This window comes from Aristolochia californica, unplaced genomic scaffold (assembly GCF_029961685.1).
Source record: "Aristolochia californica isolate CCGP_79_NKW_82.1479 unplaced genomic scaffold, dmAriCali1.0.hap1 SCAF_10, whole genome shotgun sequence".
Classification (NCBI taxonomy): Eukaryota; Viridiplantae; Streptophyta; class Magnoliopsida; order Piperales; family Aristolochiaceae; genus Aristolochia; species Aristolochia californica.
Window position 1 is genome coordinate 31,708,232 of NW_027181771.1, and position 20,866 is coordinate 31,729,097.

Consider the following 20,866-nt stretch of genomic DNA (forward strand, 5'->3'; position numbering starts at 1 on the left):
ATTTTGGTATAATTATGTTGTGTCAAATTGAGATGAACTCTTCTATACATGCACAAACATTAATAACAAACTTTTGAAATAATTGCCTTCTTTAAATAATATTTGTTCCTCAAGTAGTCATTGTTGTAGTCAATACACATTATATTCTCTCATGAAGATAATATATATTTTTTTTTTTTGTGGGATTTATCTTGGACCATTATTGTAAGGGATGTTTGTTATATCTTCATCTTCTCCATAAGGAAGTAATAATGGATATAGTATTGCCATAAAACTTAGACGAATTTATTTAATCCTTGTAAACTTGTTCCAAATTTCTCAATTACTATATCTCTACCATAGAAAAGATTCTTATCCATCACCAATTATCAGAGCAATAATCCTTGATGTTGTGTGAATATTATATCCAATCAATCTAATTTCAAGAAAATTGTTTCATTTTCAAAAAACCGACCTCTTACCATTTTGTACGTTTTTGTTACCTGGTTGTTACTATGAACATATTCAATAGCCCATGTACAATTTCTTCATCAATGTTTGCATGATCCTGAAATGCATTAATTCCATTAATGACCTCATATTTTGTGTTGTATATATCTATATATTAAGCAAACTTAGGCCTTTTTCCTTAAATTGTCAATAATGAGTCAAGGTGGTGGTAAGTTTGATCATATATTTTGAATGCATATGGGCCTCATCTATCATTTACTTGAGTGTCAATTGTTCCTCCCATGGATGTAAGCATAAATATTAAGTTAGAAAGTCTAATGTTTTCACAAAAAAATTTATTTTCATCCTCCTTTGTAATTCAACAAATCATAAAGAAATGCACACAGTTTTCAAAATAATGGAAGACATACTTTTCTATTGCAACAACAAATTATAAAACTTGAATTTTGAGGATTGCAATTATTTTTCATCTCTTTCTTCATAACAGAAAATTATGCTACAATGGCAACATTGCCCATTTTCGTAACCAAAATCTCATTTTTTAAAAATTGTTCCTATAGAAATAGGATAAAAAAAGAGATTAGATATGACTATATAACAATATTAGCCTGATTTTGTTTTATATAACCTATTATGATACAATATGCATACAATTTTAAGCATCAAAATTGGAACCCCAACCAATGGTCTAGATCGTCGACATTTATCAATGATCAAGATTGAAGGATCTTTATAGCCAATTGACCAATGGTCAAAGTCAAAAAAATTGATGGTTCAGGCATGGAGTTTTTCTCAAACAATCAGTCAATTGACAAAATCAGAGCTTTGGTCAACATTTGGATCAATCGACAGTTAAAATAAAGTAGATTGTAGTGGGGCCACTACTAAAAGCAAATTACAAAAGAAGGGTGCCTAAGTGCCATATAAGCAAATAGAGTTCTACCTAAGCAAAGGAGGTAGCATATAGGGGATACATACCATTATAGGAAAGTTATACCTAAAGGGATGAGGTGACATACTCTCATGGAAAAACTGCAAGGTTTTGCCAAATGTTCTTCTTCCCTTGCATGTGTAACTAGTAAAAGGGAGATGATAAGATAAGGGAGAGTAAAAAGTGGGGCAATTGAACCACTTCCACCTCAATTTAATTTGAGAAACACCTCCCCCTCCCATTGGGTTAAGGGTACTTTTTTTAGAGAGAATTGCTTTTGGAAGGGAGAGAGTTGGAGAAATCTTTAGGAACTTTAAATCCCAGATTTTGCTAAACTCACAAAAGCTGCAACAAGTAGAAATCCTGTTGCAATTCTATCAAATTCCTTTAAAGCTATAACAAATCTTACACCAAGCAAACACTTTGATGCAATTCTTTCATCCACTCAATGCCTCAAACTTCAAGTTAGCTTGAAGCCCTACCGGATTTGTGCAATAATAGTAGGAACAAACAATCTTATTTGCCGCTACTTTGACATTATCCCTGGATCCATCGTTGCAATATGAAAGCAAATTTTTTCATCAAGCATTAAGTGGAGACTAGCTGTAAAATTCAAGCTAGTCAACCAAGGGAAACTATAATTCACTCAACAAGTTATTTAAGACTCGAATCATGTTTGTGTGTAGAGATTGAATCAGAGGTCTAAAACTGAGATGAAACCTCACATTACATGAAATCTGGTAAGTTTTCTTTAGTTGTTTTACCATCAATTGACTTTGCAGATCAAACCCATTGATGTGTAATATATACTTACACAAATATGTTGCAATTTAACATGATTGATCTAAGAGAATCAAATTTCGAGGATTGCAAGTGAAATCCTCATAAGTTGTTTTGTGGGTCTCATAATCTTCTAACTCTTGAGTAAAAAGTGTAGCAACCATTGATTCATGTAATTCTATACTCAAAAGAAGTTTTTTCTAACAAAAAATAAAAAAAATTATTAGTAACAAAGTTTGTAAAGTTTCAATATTACGGTAGATCAATTATTCAAATAATAATTATCCTTAATGTGAATTTCTTACTTGGTAAACTTTGAAACAATTGAGTACTACAACATGACACATCATTATTTGTTGGGAAATTTTTGAGTATGTATAAGAACAACTTCACTCTAGTTTCAAAGGGAATTTGTTTGAAGTTGTCTCTTGTTGCGACGTTGTTATTGTATAAACTTTCTCAAATTCCTTTCTAACTTTGCTTGTTCCTTTCGATTTGTATCCATTCTTACAACATAATCACATGAATAATTTATACTTGAGATAAGAGAAACAATAATTATATAGATCATCCATTCAAGATAAATGTATCTAAGTATCACAAAAAATAAATTATTACAACAATTACTCCAATGTAAATAGAATGTTAACAAACTATAAAATAAGATGTATGTCAAAAATTTGAAACTATTTCCCCAAACTTGTCATTTAACCAAACTAATTTATGTTAAACTGTCTGTAAAGGGCAATTCAAGAGTTTGTAGAAGTATCATAGTACCATACAAATTTGGTCTGCTTGAATCCAAATAGCAAGAAATTTGCACAATATTAGAATGCATATCACCCACCTTTTGAATGGGTTTTGTCACACATTCAATATTTCACCTAACAAATATTAATCTAGTATCTCTGAATGGGTTTTATCTGTATGTGGCTATTCATGTCATAAAACATTAGTCCACTCACCTTCGAATCTCTTGCTCAGTTGGAGGGAGAGGACGACCATTCCCATCTCTCGTGCGTCTCTCATGCATGGGAGAAAAACATATGACTTTTTTTAAATAGTAATAATTAATAAAGTAAAATAAATTTTACTTAAAAAATAAGCCAGGGATGAGAGAGAGGATGTTTGCTTATTTTTAACCTTAATTTATCAAGGATTTTCTGAAACTTGAAACCATGCAAGCTTCATAAGATCAATTCTGCACTTTAAAATCTGCAAACAGTCTAAAGAGTCAAATACAGAGTGCTTCAGACAAACTATTAGAAAGATCTTAAAGGAAGGATTTTAATAGTGAGAGCCTCAGAGGTTCTCCAAGCCAAGATCACGCCAAGTATCTCCTTCAACAGGCTGATTCTCTTGATTAGTTTCCTCAGCATCCTCCGCTTTTGGAGCCATTTCAAGTGGCAATGGAATGTCGTCATTTGGCAGGGTGTCTCTCATCCATTCCTCATCCACTATGTCCAACAGTATCCCCATGCTCAACTGCTCTGACATGCTTCAAACCCAAAACTATAGATTGGAAATCCACCTATACAGCTGAATGCTGCACTTTCAACACCAAAAGGGTAAAGAAGAGATCAAAAGCTGTTTTATGTGGAAACTGAAGAGAATAAAAAGAAAGCCTATAAGTAGAGTGAATTTCCCATCTTCCTGTTCTGTGGGAACAGCAGACTGTTTGTATACACTTGCCAGAGAGGGCTTAAGTGGATATGTATAATATGTTCAGAGAAAGAATATCCATTTGAGGCACTTCAACAGATAATTTGCACGAATTTGGACACTCGGCTTCCATCACCAGCTCAACCACACAATACTGGTAAGTAGCACAGGACCACAACAATCTATACGAAACAAAAGGTCATAAGAAAGATCCATTACAGAGAAGGGGAGCTTACTTATGATAACCAGTGATGGCATCTCCAACAGTGTCATGATAATCAATGGTAGAGGAACAACAGATAAAATGACAGAAGCAAATAAGAGAGAACCCAGACAGTCGAAGTAAAGGATTAGCAGTTTTGCATTGCAATTACCAATCAACTTGTTCTAAAGGCAAGTCATGGGGCCTCACTCTTTGGGATGGAACGGTGCTGGTTTTAAGAAACTCAATCCCAAAAGTTGTGAACAGTGAGGCCCCATAACTTGTCTTTAGAACAAGTTGATCGGTAATTGTAATTGTCAACTTCAAATCCTTCTTCCTCTGACCATCCTGGTTCTTCCCATATTCACTTTTGTTTTTTGTTCGTTATTCCTCTGCCATTCATTATCATGAAGCCTTTTGGAACCGCCATCACTGGTTATCATAAATAAGCTTTCCTTCTCTATCTCTGGTTTTTTAACATTATTCCGCCATCAGCAGTCTCTTTGCTTCAAAATAGAAGTAATATGTAAGAGCTAGAGAAATTAGCACTTACAAAGAAAACAATACAACATGCAAGTTAGGGTTTAAAGAAAGAAATGCCCAAATAAGACCACAAATATGTGAAAGGAGACTAGCGCTTAAAAAAAAAAAATGCAAGTTAGGGTTTAACGAAAGAAATGTCTAAATAAGACTGTCAATACATCAAGGGAGAGGAATTTTGCAAATAAGACTGTAAATTTGCAAAGAAGGATCTCAAACGGGAGAGAATCTGCCAGCCAAAACATGAAAGAACAAAAGCTGACCTGAGAATTGCGAGCTGAAAATAATGAGGAAGAAAATCATGCATAAACCTTACCTGAGAATCACAGATTAAGGTCCTTTGGAGAGGCTAGCTGGAGGAGAGGAGTGGAAGTTGCTGTAAGATAGGCACAAAAATAGCTTTTGAAATTCAGCCGGTCCAACATCAAATCATATGGCGGAGGGAAGAAGGCTCATTGACTGACACTGGAAGACAGGTTAACATAAGACGCAAGCAAGAGTTTCTAGTCTTCATGGACGTTTTTTTCAGTGAGAGGCCAAAAGACACCAAATAACTCAAGCAATGCTGCAGGAAGACATCATAGCATGAGATGCACATATAATGGACTTCATTTCAATCATGTATATGGACTCCTACTTAAATAAATAAAAAGGAGAAATATGACAAAAATAAGAGAACGAGTAACTTATAATAATATATTTAAATAAAATATAATACTTAAACACCAAATTAGGTAAAACAAACATGATTACTATACAAATAAGTAATTTAATGTATAATTAAAATATATTAATATACTAATTAATTAAATTATATATTATATTATTTAATGATTGTAATTTATTTTATATTTATACAGTAATAATGTGAGCCAATCAACTGTGCATATGATTAATTATGAAAAAATAAATAAAGTTAAAAATAACATAAATAAATATAATAAATTAATTTATTAATAACATAAGATATACTTTAACATAAAAAGGAATGATGAAACAAAAAGAATTGATCAAATGCTAACTTTAACACACTATATATTTTTATGTATTATTAATTAATAATATTTTTTTATTAAATTTAAAACCATTTGGTTTTATTAATTATAAAAATGGGTTAATTAAACCAAAATTAATATAATGAATAAATAAAATTATTATTTTACTAATAACATAAGGTGGATTTTTTTATGTAATATTAATAATATATTTCCACAACAATATAGATTTTTTTTTTAACCGAGTTGACTCAATTTAACTTGACTGAACTCAAGTGGGTCCGGTCCGAGACTCGGGCAAAACCAATGATTTAATTTTTCTTAACTTAGGGGGCTACGTGACAGAGGCGGCCCTAGGAGGGGCTACGACGGGGACAACACTACACCGCAAGTGCTGCAACAGAGGCGCTCCGACAGGGTAAGGGGGGGCTGTGAGGGCTGCAATGGAGACGATGTTTGCCTGGGACAGACCAAGAGGGAGAAGCGAACGGGAGAGAAAGAAAAAAAAATATTTCGGCCTCCCGCGACGACGTGTCCTACTAGCTTCATCAGGATGATTCTCAAAATACTACAAAATCCGAAATCCCGAAATTAAACTGTAAGTGTAATCTTTCGATTCATCTGATTCATCAACATGAATCTAATGCTGGTGTTCTACTAACGAGGTCAAGAAATAAACTGAATAATGTGGCTGAAATTCATCTCCTGATTCAAGTTGATGCTCTGAATCACCAAACAACGACTCAAAGAGATAGCAGGATTATTAGACGCCCTCTCCGAGCAAACTCTTGTGCTATTATATATAGTATACTGGCAAGGAAGTCCATCCATTGAAGATACAATCTGAGTACTAAAACAGTAAAATCACTGATAAACTATAAAGAAAAAATAAAAACAGTAGAGTTAATCTATAAGGTTTCAGCTGATTTCTACACCAAAATTTGAACCTCTAATGAAAAATAAACGGAGAAAGATGCCGAGGTTAGTCATATGGAGAAAGATGCTGATATTAATCATAACGATCAGAATGAAAAATATAATTCCCATAAGAAAATTTACAGTAAAGAAATTCAATCAAAATGCAACTGCTTCAATCTACTCGGTTGCTAATCATATTCATACAGGTTAGATACAGTAAAGAAGTTCTTAAGAATGCTAGTGAGAAAGTCTCCTATATAAGGAGGAATAGATTACAGGTTAGATAGCCGGGTACAAAGTCAGGTGCAGCCTCATCTTCTGCATAATTTCATTGGGTCGAGCTCAAGCCGGTGAAATAACAATGGAGGGCTCCATTCCTTGTTCTCTGGAATTTGATGGAACAAAATTCGCAAGCTGTCTTTAACAAAACGAATGCCACATTCCAGCAAGTGGCTCAAACCCAGCAGTAAACGACCTCCAATTCGCTCAAGATTACGAGAATCCAGAAGATCTATGGAATGCTAAACCAACTGCGAAAACAGGTAAGAAACCCAAAATAACACCAAATGAATCAAGTCAATCAACTCCATATTTTCATTTTTCGCTGTTTCAAAGAAAATCAAGAAAAAAATCATATTCAGAGGCAAAGCTGATTGTTGGAATGTACCCACTCATCTATGTACATTAATAACTTGAAGTTCCAAGCCAAGTACTGTTAAATCTTTCATTAAACATATAGATAGATCGATGCCATCCAACACAAGAACGGTAAACTGGCTTGAAGTCAGTCGAACGGTTCCCAATCTTGGGTTCTTGCAGAGGAAGACATCGGATTTGGAGATGGAGCGCTCAAGCTGCCGATACCCGACTCGAATGCCTGCCACTGAGTGGTCACAGAAACCGCATTGCTGCTGTTACTGAATGGGTTGGAGTTTCTGGTTTTCAGGTGATCCAGGGTGTCCACAAGGCTCTGAACACGTCGAACCTGTTGCAAGAAATTCATGAAGAATGAACAACTTTTTTTATTTGCTAGAATAGAATCAAAACATTATGTAAAGATCAATATTTGGGTGAAAGAAGAGGAGAAAATTGAGAGAAAAAGGAGAAAGGAGAACAATATTTTTCTGAAGGTTGTTTTGAGTTACAAATTAAAAAAAATACCTCTATACACTTAATAAACCTTAATCTTTTTATATTTCCCTAACTACACATCCTATGTACATGAAAATTTAATTACTGATATAATTTAACATGCAGAATAAAATTACATAAAGAAAATTAACCACCGAAGTGGTAAAATGACCAAAATATCCCTGGATGTATTTTCTAGCACTCCCACTCAAACTGGAGCGTACATATATATAGGAGTTCCAGCTTGTTGTATAGTGATATAAATTCTCGCTTGCCAAGGGCCTTGGTGAAGACATCTCCCAACTGATCTCCAGACCAAACAAATATAGTTACTACCTCCTTTTTCATCACCGCATCTCGAATGAAGTGACAATCTACTTCTACATGTTTAGCTCTGTCATGGAAAATTGGGTTACTTGTAATAAAGATTGCAGCCTGATTAAAACAAAACATGCTCATTGGCTTATCCTGGTTGAAATCCAACTCTCGTGAGACTGACCTAGCCTACTTCAACTCGCTCACTGTGTGAGCCAACACCCTGTATTCAGCTTTTGCACTAGACCGGGCTACAACATTCTGCTTTTTACTTCTTCAATATACCAAATTTCCTCCTAGGAAGACACAATATCCAGAAGTTGACTTTCTGTCCAATTTGGACCTTGCATAATCTATATCAGAGAAAATATGATTGTTAGGTCTAAAGAAAAGACCTTTTCATCGTGCTCCCTTCAAATACCTTATAATTTTTTTTGCAACATCTAAGTGTATTTTTTGAGGACGTTCCATAAACTAACTCACTACACTTAACAGCAAAATAAATGTTAGGTCTAGTAACTGTTGCATGACTTGTTGTGAAAGTCATGTGAGACTCTTCTATACTTGCTCTTTAACACTTTAACTTTTTTCTACCCTTAAGATACATTTTGACAGACTAAGCCCAATTAAGATAATTAGGCCCTGTCAATTTTTTCGAAGTAATCATGATGATATCCTTTCCATCAAATCCAAAATTTTCTCCAGCCTGGGTTTAAACTTCTCTTATCTCAGCCATAATACTAATATATGATCACAAAATAACCAATTTAAGCTTCCAAACAATTTTCATATTTATTACCAAGGTAGTAAATAGTATATGAGCACTTCAAAAATCCAATAACCAACAATTCACAACTATTTCAACCAATATCATGCAAAAGTGGTAGTAATTAGGGCTTACATCATCAATTGAATGATGACACAGGCATCCAACACTAGCTTGGGTGACGCAGATCTCAAAAAACCAAATTAGGAAACCCAATTAGGGCAATAAAAGTGTAGAAAATCCTTCAATGATTCATAAAGACAATAACCCTAAGGTTATGGCAGAGAAAATAAAAAAAAAAACTCGTAGTTTTTCTCCTTCCAACAGGTCGACCTCTTAAAAAATGGCAATAATCTACAATAAAATGCTCCCAAGAATGATTTACTACTCTGATACCATGTAAAAATCAAGATTTGGGTGAAAGAAGAAGAGAAAATTGAGAGAAATGGGAGAAAGAAGAAATTTTTTCTAAAGTGCTTGAAAGGCTTGGTTGGGAACTGTGCACGAATTCCCAGATTTTTTTAATAAGTGTTTTGAGTTACAAATTACAAAAATTCCCCTATGCACTTAATAAACTTTAATCACTTTATATCTCCCTAACTACACATCCTATGTACATAAAAATTTAACCACTGATATAATTTAACATGCAGAATAAGATTAAATAAAGAAAATTAACCACTGATATAATTTAACATGCAGAGTAAGATTAAATAAATAAAATTAATCACTGAAGTGGTAAAATGACCAAAATACCCCTGAATGTATTTTCTAATACATTATAAACTGGATTGATCATTAGTGACAGATCCGGTGTAAAGGGAGGCAAAGAAAGCAATAAACAGACCGAACAGAAGCATGGGGCAATTATATATATTCACAACAAAATGGCTTCAGTTTTTTATTCTATGATTCCAGATGGCAGATGATCACCATTCCAATGACAGAAATCAAAGGGAAACAGAACGGAATGAGCATTTGAAATTGGATGTTATAGGGCAAATCCGCTTTAGCAAGTATGCAAATTATAAATAATAATATTTAAGACCTCAAAGTTATGACACTAAAGGTAATTTATATGTATTTTATGAATAATCTCATCCTGATTTTTGCTGCTGAAGACAAACTTGATTCCTCAGAAATGTTAACATCAGATACCTCATTATTTTCAGATGACAGTTGGATCTTAGAAGATTTTTTCGACCCAACATGAAATCAGGTAGTTCATAAAAATAAAAAATAAAAAATGATCACTAGTTCTTTGACAACAAACCCAAAATTAATCACCCACTGTAAGTTTCTCAAGTAATTAACTCAAACAAAATACCAGTTCACAACTAGAGCTGAAATGCAATAGTTTAGCTAATCTCACACTTTAAGTATCACAAGTATGTCATTTTAAAAATAATCAACAAATGGCTATAAGATAAGAAAATCCTTTAGAAAGTTCAGAATGTTTACTGCTAATTAATTAACACTAGAAAAAAATAAGATATCAAAATGATTGATTATAACTATCTTTCCTAGATGAAATCCTTATCCTTAGTTTTTCAGGATTATAAGCACAGTTGTAGATACCTAAACAAAACATTGCTCCCATATAAAGGTTATTTTAATTACTATCTAGTTCTAGAAAGGACAAGACCTAAGTCATCAGCTTTGCATTTTTTACCAACTCAGTTCTTTATGCTTGAAACTTCAAATTATGCGTCCAACAGTTGTTTCTACTTGAGCAATCTCCTAGCTCCAAGACATGAATTACAAATTTGGACAAAAAAAGACATGTGCTTCCAATTTCAAAGGACCCAGAGTTATCTGAGATTCACAAATTTGAAACATCTTAACAGTTTTTTTTTTTTTCCTATTTCATGTTGATTAAACAAATTACACCCCTTTCATCCAGTGAGGCTTGAACTCAAGACCTAACACAAGGAATTAAGCCATTTAGCCAAGGCTTACAGGTATACAAAAATGATTATATTTTAAAAAGAAAAAATTTCATTTACAAAAACAAGTCATTGATATTAAAATATGATCATCATTTATGAAATTCACCAGATCTATAATCAAAGATAACTCCACATAGTTTGATAGATAATAATCACAAGATAAGAGCATAGTAGGGCAAAAGACAGAAACAAGGAAGGAACATGACAGACAAGAAAAGGTGAAGAAAGAGACACAAGAAAAGAAGAAATAAATTCAGCAATTGCAAAGTACTGCAGGCATAAGTTTCTGCACAAGTAGATGTAGCATTTTCCAAAATGAAAAATAACCATCCTACACAAAAAACAAAATACTCCTCACAGCAAAATTTTCAGTAGCATCCACAAGTTGCCAAATATTGCAGTTTACATAACTGATAAAGACGGGCCAAATTTTAACTACAAGGATTGAGCATTATTGCAACCAATTTACAGAAAAAAGATGATGAAACAACAACCAAATGACAGAACTTAAATGGAGCTATGATTAATGTACAAGAAAAAAATGCTCATGGAGAACATAGATTATGAAGTAATAATGAATGCAGAGGATGAAACTCTAATGATGAACATTGAGGATAGAATGGTCAAGCTAACACATTTATTTCTCAGTCCTGCAAGAAGAATAAGAATACTATGATAAACTTGGGCAATGATCAAATTCCGCAAACAAGGAGACATTCTCATGTTGGGATTAGGGTTCAAACCTCAAGAGGTTGGCTAAAAGTTGGAGACAACTACCTCAGGTAATTCCAACAGTGAAATCATGAAAAACTCAATCCAAGGGAGAGCCCCCTCTATTCCCCATTAATAGACAATATATCAAGAGGGTTGATGAGCTGATTCACTTATGACCAATATGTCCCTGTAGTCAAATACCTAAATAATGAAAGCAGACTGAACTCTAGGAATTAACTACATCAAATGACCAAAAAAGACGAAGAAATAGAATTGCATATAGTTCACCACCTCAATTCGTCTCTGCACTTTGGCTTCCCCTTGGGCCTCAATACTGTCCAACTTCAGCAACTGCCTCATTAGCAGTTCAGTCAAGACGATAAACTCCTTTTCATCAACTTTGGTTCTCAGATTCATAGACTTCTCAAACATAGAAACCTAAAGTTCAAATTCACAATTTGATTATATTGATATATAAATAGTTGAAGAATGGGTGTTACCTAAATGATGTGTGAATTAGAATTACCTTTCCCGCAAGCTTATCAACCTCTGATCTGACAAATACCACAGCTTCACATGCCTTAGAGATCCCTTCATCTATTTTCATCTGTTCAAGCTTCCTCTCTTTGCTTGCAGGGTCTTCCAAAAGGATAATCTTTGACATGTCTTTCACACCTACCATGTGTAAATGCTCCTCATTATCTTTCTCTTTACCTCGGAATAGCAGCCTCTGCTCCTGGGGCTCCAAACTGGTCTCTTGGGCAATAACCTTCTTCAAATCACCTTATTTATAATAAATTAAGTTATGACTATCTAAAAGGAGAAAGAAGAACATAACAACATGTGCATGAAAAAGACATACTATACATGAAAAGAAATTGTGGAATCCAATTGAGAGAGTAAAGGCTAGAGAAATCCTGAACTAACAATGGATCAAGAAAAAATAGCAGATTCCGTAGAATGTACCAGTTGAAGAAGTAAATCTCTTACATGGAAAATTTAGATCTAGACTGCACTATAAAGAAAACTAATAAATACCACAAGACAAACAAGAATAGTCACATTTCATTTAACAGATTTGCAGGGATGGTCTTCACCAATCATCAACTAGTAAAGTGAACAACATGGTGGACTCTGATCATGCTTTTTCCTATATCGTGCAGGATTCGCAATATATCTAAAAGAAAGAGAAGATGTCTTGTCAACATGCCTCTCCGAAAAGAAAAATCTGCAAAATATTGAGTAAAACTAATAATTGCATCATAATATTCACAAAAAACTAACAATCACAGCCAATTACCAAACGAAAACAGATAACAAAATTACCCGTGGAGGAAAATGAATATGATCGAAGCAATACATCAATCAAGAAAGCTAAAATCTAAAACAACCCCAACATATATGGACACAAATAAGCAAATTCAAGTAGGAAACGGAAATGAGAACAACCAGTCGACCAATTTCCGCTACTCTACAATATAATGTCACTGTTTAAGATAAATGATGTTCAATCACAGCGTTACGCAACGAAAACTGAGATAGGACGATAAACGAAACAACAGGGGAATAGAGAAGGGTTTCACCGGAATCATCCGTCATTAGAAGAAAGAACAAAAAGAAGAAAGATTGGGAGTACACAGATTAGATGAAACTTGAAATAAATATAAGAAGAGCCAGTAAAAATGGAATCACATTATGACAGGCAAGAAGAATAGAATACAAGCAATGACAAAAGGAGTCTTCATGCCGATCAAAACACAAGAACTATAGGATAACAAACAAACCCAGTTCAAATTGGAGAAAGGACTCGAAAAATATACCAAAGGTAGACTGAGCAGGCACACTGATCTCATGTTGGTAAGAGCCGTGAGAGACTTTAATCTTTATTTTTGAACCTGAACCCCCAAGTCCGTCATCTCTTTTCTGAACAAGCATCCCACCGGGCCTCAACTCCCAATCTACTTCCTCGGTCCAATTGCCTGGGACTTTCCTCCCGTTGGATCGTCTCATCTCACCAAACGAAAATTGAATATCAAGGGAAAGAAATAAGAAAAAGATGGGCAGTCGGATCAAAATTCCCTTCACTGGAAGCAATACATCGACCACCCAACAGAAAATTTGAGAAGGGGTTGGGAAGTAAAACACTAAAAATTGCTGGAAAGAAACGAAAGGAATACTCTGTCAGAAGTCTGAACAGTTTCAAGCTGATTTGAGATGTAACGTCACTGTTCACAACTGAAAAAGAACATAAAGCCTAGACAGAAGCGGGGAAAAGCACAGAAAGAAACCTTTTTATTTATTTTTTCCATCTTCCTCGGACCTCCGTCGATTGCCCTGCTTATGGTTTAATGGGTGTTTTCTGCTTATGGTTTAAGGAGTCCAAGCAATTTCTATGACGTTAGAAAAGTCAATAGCCGGTTGTCATTTTTCTTAGGAAATTTAATTGCCCATTTACAGGGATTTGTGGACATCACTCCCAGAAACTCTAACTTGAAATTTGATGAGCCAACTGGTTATAAACATGGACAATCTGTGAAATTAAAGTCAAATACTGTTTATATGGAAGGCATTTATTTAGACGCCTCATCTATTAAAAAAAAAAAGTCTAAACTTGCTGGTTTCAATCTTGTTTATCCCAAATAAAATGTGTCTCGTGGTATTTCATTGGCATAAGTATAATCTAGCTGTTCTTCCTTCTCCGTATAAAAAGGCCTGTTCTTGGTGTCAAAGTGACTGGTATTATCTGTACTGGCTCTCCTATACTGATGCATCTTTACATTTTATGCAAAGAGAAACTTTTTTCTTACACCTTACGAGGGCTTTATCTTATTCTTTACTTCGATCAATTGAATACTTGATAAGAAATAGCTTTTATCAATATCTATTTTTAGTAAAAATATATGGATAAATGGGTAAATATTTACATGATCACAGATTTTTATTTTAAGGTAGATAAGTAGAATGGGTAATTGAGTGAACAAATTGTCACCTTAATTTCTCTTGTTTATACAAGGATATATATATATATATATGTGTGTGTGTGTGTGTGTGTGTGTGTGTTACCAAAACAATCGAGTTAAAAAGGATAGAAAATAAAAAAATCTTTACCCATGTAATGATTTACCCATTTATTTATATACTAATTTTAAAATAAAAAAAAACAAGTAAATGTTATCTTGTATCTGATTAATACATGGAGAGATAACTTTGTAAATTTTAACTTATCCATATATAAGTATATGAAAAAATATTAATCTATTAGAGGTAACTTAATTTAAAGATATTTACTTAAAATAATTGAATTATATAATAATAATAATAATAATAATAATAATAATAATAATTTATTCTTAGAAGATTTTGATGTTATTAAAATTTTAATTTTATTACTATTTTATGTATTACATTGGTAGGTATTATTTAACCATTTATTTTCTCATTGGCTGAATTAACTGCGAATAATAAAATAAATAAAAGGGTAAGGAAATACCCATGAGAAATAGGTTGTAAACAATCAAACTGAATAAATTAATATTGCTTACCGATTTTGTATGTTATCCATCATGATCTCTTATTAATAGGTTTAGCTGAATTGGACAACCTAATTTACTTGGGGTAAGCTTTATTTTGTCGCATTTTCTTATTCCAAGGTTTTTGAAAACACTAACACATCATCAATGTGAATACTTAAATAATGAATGAAATATCGTTCATAATATTCTGATATTCAGAAGGGACATTTTTTAACCCAAACGGCATTACATTCCATTCATAATGTTTGAAAGGAACAACAAAAGTGGTTTCATATCTATCAACTTTAGTTAATTGGATCTGCTAGTAATCTAATTTGAAATCAAAATTTGAAAATATTTTGGCTTCAAAGAGCCTATGTTACAAATCTCTTTATAAGGATTGGATATCTAATCCATTTTAGAACTTTGTTAAGAAGTTTGTAACTTTATTATTAACATGGGTTTTCCTTTTTCCTTTTCAATATTATTATTAACATAAACGGTAGTATAACTCTAATGAGATTGTGTCAACCTAATCACTTTCTTATAAGATATTCTTGATTCATTTGGAAAGGTCTGGTTTTGATTTACTTTTTGTTACTCAATTGATTGGTTATCCTTAAAGAGGATAATTTGGAATGAAACCAACGAATTCCAGTTTAAAGGCAAATTTCCTGGAAACATATTTAAAACAATAACTACATTAGGATTTGATGTTATGCGATATGGAAAAGTGAAATACTTCATTGACATCCTAACTTGTTGTAATCAGAGTACATGGACATCTATTTATAATAGAGGAAGGTAGTAGGGTCCAATTACAATAAAACTACCATTGTCTTAATTACACCCAAACTCTAACACTTAAATATAAGTTCTACGATAATTAAATAACTCAATATTGATAAAAGACAAACATAACTCAAACTAAAACTCTTCTTGGTTGTGACCCTAAGATAAAGATACTTTTGTGAGTCCTTTTTGATTTTCCAACTGATGTGATAAAGATGCTAACTCATGGTAATCATTGTAGATCTTACTTCTTATGGGGTTGGGCCCATCTTGTGGGTCTTCCTTGGTCGTGTGACTCATTTTATAATAAACTAAAAACCTTCCTTGGTCGTGCGGGCTTGAACTTATCCTCCAACACATTACTGCGCAAAGAATACAGGAATTTCTCAACGACCCTCGGGTTTGAGAAAGAAGAACAACTTAAAAGAATAACACAGTCAAGCTTGTTGTTCAAAATACAACAGCTACATGGAGTGACTGCGAAACCACAAATCCACCCGGTTCAAGACCGACTTCCAGATTTACAATTTGAAACCAGAGAACGAATCCCAGTTCCCTTCATCCAGTCTTACTAATCGAAAAGGGCAAGAGAACAAAGCTGACTCTGACTTGCTCAAAGGAGCAAGCAGGAACCGCCAGAAAAAAAAGTTTTAAGAGGCACCAAATGAACGCATAAGATAGCAACAAAAGAAGACAGAGATGCATGTGGACATATGACAGACATATGGTGCCCAAAAACAATCATCGAAGCTTGTGTTCAGACTTCCGACTTTCTACAGAGCCTCGGAACTCAAAAACCATGGAACGAGCTTTGCTTTCCTTTTTCTTTTTAAAAATTTTCTGGCCAAGCATCGGTCTTTCGTGCCCTTGTGAATGGGTTATTTGGCAGCATTAGTGCTGGTCCATTTCAAGCCACAAGATAACCCTGCTTTGACAGCGATTAGTCAAGCCTTTTCTGTTGTTTTTATTAATTTATACTTCCCCTTCCAAAAGTGCAGTCAACAGTAAAGAATGCAGGAGGAGAGTAGATCGATATATATATATAAAATTCATATAAAGAATGCTCTCCTCTCTGAAGAAGAAGGAATGTGAAGTAATGAGAGCTAACCTAGTGATTAATGGATGGATATCCTTAAGGCGGCCTTTCGTCTCTTCTCAACTGTACTGGAGAAGACGAAGAGAGAAGTGTTTCAGAAAAAAAGGTGCCGACCTAGTGCAAACCATCCATTCAATTTCCAAGCTTTCTGATTGAACCCACTCAAGGAAGTGAGTGCAGCAATATGCAAGTCAAATATTTCTCTCATTGATCAACTTGTGAGTGCGTGATTCTCTCATTCCCGAGATGAGAATTGTCTACAGAGACTCCATCCTCTACTAACGAAGCCTGTTCTTCACAGGAGGGACCAAAGGAATTTTCGAATCTGGGGATGATCTTCCTCTGGTATATTACTCCTACTACATTTTAACATTATAGTCAAGAGCCTCGTGAACAAAGTGAGTTAACATTTCTGCTTCGTTGATGGAAGATGGGAGGAAGATTAAGAGTATTCGGCAATTATTACTTCTTGATTTTAGAACTGGAACTATGCATGATCTGCCAATCACTTATTTTATAATAAAGTGCAAGGGATTAAAGATTTCGTTTCCTAATTGAGTATTATTAGCTTCCCCAATGCCAACGGGAAGAATGAATTTCATACCTAATCGAGCATGATCACCTTTTCGCCTTTTGCCTATGTTTGTAACAAAGAATTAGAAGCAGAGATGAGAGAACCACCAGAAGCAAGTTGGGGACGTTCCAGTTTCCACTGCATGGCAGGCGAGCACCATAAAAGAGTCTCAACCCTACGGTAAAGAGAGAGCACAGGGTCTACTATATGAAGCTTGACGAAGCATTAAAACTTGGTAAACATTTCTCGACTCCCAAGAGATGCCTGGTTCATTTCCAATGAATCTCTTACACAAAACCCTGCTGAGCCCTTTCTCTCTCCATCTCCCCGTGGCTTCGGGTCTTAATAAACCCATTGAAGGAAGGCAGCAACCCTGCCCACGGAGCCGTCACAAGCGAATTTTTTTGCTTCCGAACGAAGCAAAAACTAAAGGAAGCAGGAGAAGCTTGCATGGTAGCACCGTCAGACACATCAAACCTCTCGTCACAGAAAAACCCTAAAATAATACTCCAGCTCTGGGCTCTCCCGTTTTCCAAATTCCAAGCATCAGACTTATACAATTACGAGTCGCCTGTTGGCCTGTTTCTCCCCAGCACAGAACTGGACCTTTCTTTCTCCCAGCACCTTTTCCTTTCCTGCACAAGAGGGAAGGTTGCGAGCTGCGATGGCATTTTTATATTATGACCACCGCCCTTAAACCCCACAAAGGAGAAAAAATAAGCCCCACCGTCTCTCTTCTCATCTTCCCACGCAACGAGGTCTAATCCAACCCCTCCTGCAACAGGACCCATGGACGGTGGCGCAGAAGAAAAGAAATGCGTTTCCCCATCACGAAACTTCCCACCATCTTTATCTTTACCCGCCAACAGTAATAGCAGCAGCAGCAGCAACAACAGTAGCAACAGCAGCAGCAGTAGCACCAGCAGGAAGTGCAAAGGGAAGGGTGGGCCCGATAACAATAAATTCCGGTATCGTGGGGTCCGCCAGCGCAGCTGGGGGAAGTGGGTGGCGGAGATCCGTGAGCCCCGTAAGCGGACACGGAAGTGGCTGGGCACCTTCGCCACCGCCGAGGACGCTGCTCGGGCGTACGACAGGGCTGCCCTCATTCTCTATGGGTCTCGCGCCCAGCTCAATCTGCAACCCTCCGCCGCCACTCAGTCCTCTTCTTCCTCCTCCTCCACCTCCACCCTCCGCCCCTTGTTGCCCCGCCCTGCCGGCTTCCAGCTTCAGACCTACACGCCCTTGTACGCGCCCACTACTGGTCCCTTCTCGCTGCCTCCGGTTGTGAATACAAATACGTACTTTTATGGTCCCTCCGCTGAGAGCGACGGTCACCATCAACACCTGCAGCCGCCGCAGCCGCAGCTTGGTGTAGGCACTACGCCCATCTACGCGAGTGCAAACCCTAGCCCTATTCTACACGAGGAGATCAGCAGGCTTGCGGGTGCCGTCGACTCCAGCCTCTCCCTCTCCGCCGCCCCCCAACAGGAGGAAACATCAGTTCCAGGTCCCAGCCATCTGCAGGGTGTGCCTCAGACACCACCGGCGATCTGGCCATACGGCGGCGACGACTATTTCTGGGACGACAACGAGCCATTTCTGTTTGATTTCTGAGAGACCCAAAATTCAATTTCTTTCATATTATCATTTTTAACCTTTAAAAGCTACATTTCTCCTTGCATGCAACTGCAACCTCGATATCCTCTAGTTTCATCGTCGATTGTTCAACCTGGAAAGCGGCTAATAATGGAAGGAGATCAGAATCTGGACGAGTTACCTCATGCATGTTGAAGAGAAAGATGATCTGTTGCCAGGTTGCACAACAGTCTCTTTGACTCAGTTGGAAGTGATTTCCCGAGGTTCTATCTCTTACATGGTTTGGTGTAATTCTATTTTTGGCCATTGTAAGGTTTTCAAGAGAACTCCATTTTGGTACTTTCTTTTTTGAAACCCTAAGTTTCTTCACATGATAGTATTTGGTCTCAGACAAAATATATGTCTTTCTCCTCTTTCAGTATTGGGAATAAATCAGTTATGATTTTCCAAACATCCAGTACAAGACTGATATCTCTCACTCTTGTATGTAATGCAGTATTTTAATGAAATGGTGATTTTTTTTTCCGTTTATTCTTGTTCTTTTTCCTTCGTAAGTAGACTGGTCGAGTTCTCCATGTGCAGAAATCAAGTGAAAAATTAGGGAGCTTTAATGGTGACTTCATCAGAGAGGAAAAGAAGAAAGAGTAAGAAAGTCGAGCTTTAGCATTATAACTTTCTTTTTTAACGTCCAAGTCTAATTTGATTTTGATGTTTGCCTTCTCTGGTATTTAACCTGCCTTCTGGAAATTCGAGATCAAGAGATCGAGATCGAGAGAGAAAGAGCAGCATTAATGGTCAGGATGGCATTTTGGTTCTTGAAAGCATCATCATTAATGGTTAGGATTGCGTTTGGCTCTTGAAAGCGTGTGCTATATTGTACAGACTTAATGATTTCTTCTCACGCAATGGAACAGCCTTTATTTGACAGTACCATGGAAAAATAATAGAAAGCTCAAGCTGGGAAGTGGGAAGATGTAATTCTCCACTTTCTTCATATTTAAAAGACGTTGAAGCATGGAGCCAGTTCCCATTCCAGATTTGGAGATTTATCTTTTCTAGGAACTATGTTTTGTTAAAGTATCTGGTTTTGATAAGCTTTTCGAAGCTCGTTCATTTGTTTCGGCGACTTGTCATACAGGCACTGTTCTCGTATTTACTGATAAATGCTCTTCATTTCTACGTTCACAATCTCTCAGGTTTCCTCACTCGACAACCACTTTGGTGGGTGTCATTTGTGGGGATCAGGAAGACAAATTTGTCTCAAGTTTGTCTTGCAAATTTGTCTTGAGATGTCAAAATGGATCGGTAAGGAGCAAGATATGAAGCAAGATGTCGCAGATAAAGAGGATGCAGGGAAGCAAGTTAAACGGGCAATAATGAATCCAAAGACTTGGCTCAAGTGGCACCCATTGCGATTAAAATTCACGAACAGCAAAGCCTTGAATAAGACAAAGCCGAAAACAAGCTTTTTTTTTGGATAAAAGTCCAAAGCAGAAGACTAGTGCAGGGACGTTCTAATGGGGCACGCCTGTCTCTTGATTCTTCGTTTAATCATGGTGGGCACTCGACCCGCCTTGATGGAGGGGAGAAAAATGATACAGCTTGCCTCAAGTAATTCGATTGACAAGTGTCCACTTGAACCTCCTTTGATAGATGGAATCCATCGCAAAGAAACGGTCATCATCTTGGGTTGGAACGGTGAACGACATGATACAGAGGGCATTTATGAGTACCAGTAATCAGGAAACAAGAACATAGAAATTATCCTCATCTCAGAAATGTACTTATGCGTCCCTTCTGTTATTCTTATTTTACTAAGGGTGTTGGATGCAAAATCTACAGACGGCACAATAAGAAAGATTAGCAATGCAAATTTGTGAATTGAATCCACTGTTACCGTCTCACTGAAAAATCTTAAACTGATTACAAAATGATTTCTGAAA

At 35.8% G+C, this 20,866-nt stretch overlaps 3 protein-coding genes across 7 annotated transcripts; 1 reads left to right on the top strand and 2 right to left on the bottom strand.

Moving 5' to 3' along the window:
* Positions 1-3,286: 3,286 nt before the first annotated feature.
* Positions 3,287-5,015, bottom strand: LOC137942499 (anaphase-promoting complex subunit 13). 4 transcript variants are annotated; one of them, XM_068788182.1, is made up of 2 exons: positions 4,882-5,015; positions 3,287-3,712 (listed from the first exon to the last, which is right to left on the bottom strand). In XM_068788182.1, exon 2 carries the CDS (start codon positions 3,656-3,658, stop codon positions 3,464-3,466), a length of 195 nt encoding a protein of 64 aa, XP_068644283.1. In that variant the 5' UTR covers positions 3,659-3,712; positions 4,882-5,015; the 3' UTR covers positions 3,287-3,463. The 4 variants fall into 4 exon arrangements, with proteins under 4 accessions (XP_068644283.1, XP_068644281.1, XP_068644284.1 ...); XM_068788180.1 differs by having other exon boundaries at positions 3,287-3,707; positions 4,829-5,015; XM_068788183.1 differs by having other exon boundaries at positions 4,829-5,015.
* A 1,845-nt stretch (positions 5,016-6,860) lies between these two features.
* On the bottom strand, positions 6,861-13,623 carry LOC137942459 (BAG family molecular chaperone regulator 4-like). 2 transcript variants are annotated; one of them, XR_011110566.1, is made up of 5 exons: positions 13,174-13,623; positions 11,880-12,136; positions 11,645-11,791; positions 7,146-7,463; positions 6,861-7,008 (listed from the first exon to the last, which is right to left on the bottom strand). XR_011110566.1 is itself a non-coding variant. In XM_068788109.1 (4 exons), exons 1-4 carry the CDS (start codon positions 13,361-13,363, stop codon positions 7,263-7,265), a joined length of 795 nt encoding a protein of 264 aa, XP_068644210.1. In that variant the 5' UTR covers positions 13,364-13,623; the 3' UTR covers positions 7,046-7,262. The 2 variants fall into 2 exon arrangements, 1 of the variants encoding a protein (XP_068644210.1); XM_068788109.1 differs by lacking the exon at positions 6,861-7,008 and having other exon boundaries at positions 7,046-7,463.
* Positions 13,624-18,116: 4,493 nt separating this feature from the next.
* LOC137943091 (ethylene-responsive transcription factor ABI4-like) lies at positions 18,117-18,941 on the top strand. Its single transcript, XM_068788784.1, has one exon. The coding sequence runs from the start codon at positions 18,117-18,119 to the stop codon at positions 18,939-18,941; it is 825 nt and encodes a 274-aa protein (XP_068644885.1).
* The last annotated feature ends 1,925 nt before the right edge of the window (positions 18,942-20,866 follow it).

Bases quoted from the DNA above. Each gene is read 5' to 3' on its own strand.
- LOC137942499 (XM_068788182.1), bottom strand. From the start codon at position 3,658: ATGTCAGAGCAGTTGAGCATGGGGATACTGTTGGACATAGTGGATGAG.
- LOC137943091 (XM_068788784.1), top strand. From the start codon at position 18,117: ATGGACGGTGGCGCAGAAGAAAAGAAATGCGTTTCCCCATCACGAAAC.
- LOC137942459 (XM_068788109.1), bottom strand. From the start codon at position 13,363: ATGAGACGATCCAACGGGAGGAAAGTCCCAGGCAATTGGACCGAGGAA. The intron at 11,792-11,879 runs GTAATTCTAATT...TTTGAACTTTAG, and splicing joins TTGATAAGCTTGCGGGAAAG to GTTTCTATGTTTGAGAAGTC. The intron at 7,464-11,644 runs GTGGTGAACTAT...TTCTTGCAACAG, and splicing joins AAGTGCAGAGACGAATTGAG to GTTCGACGTGTTCAGAGCCT.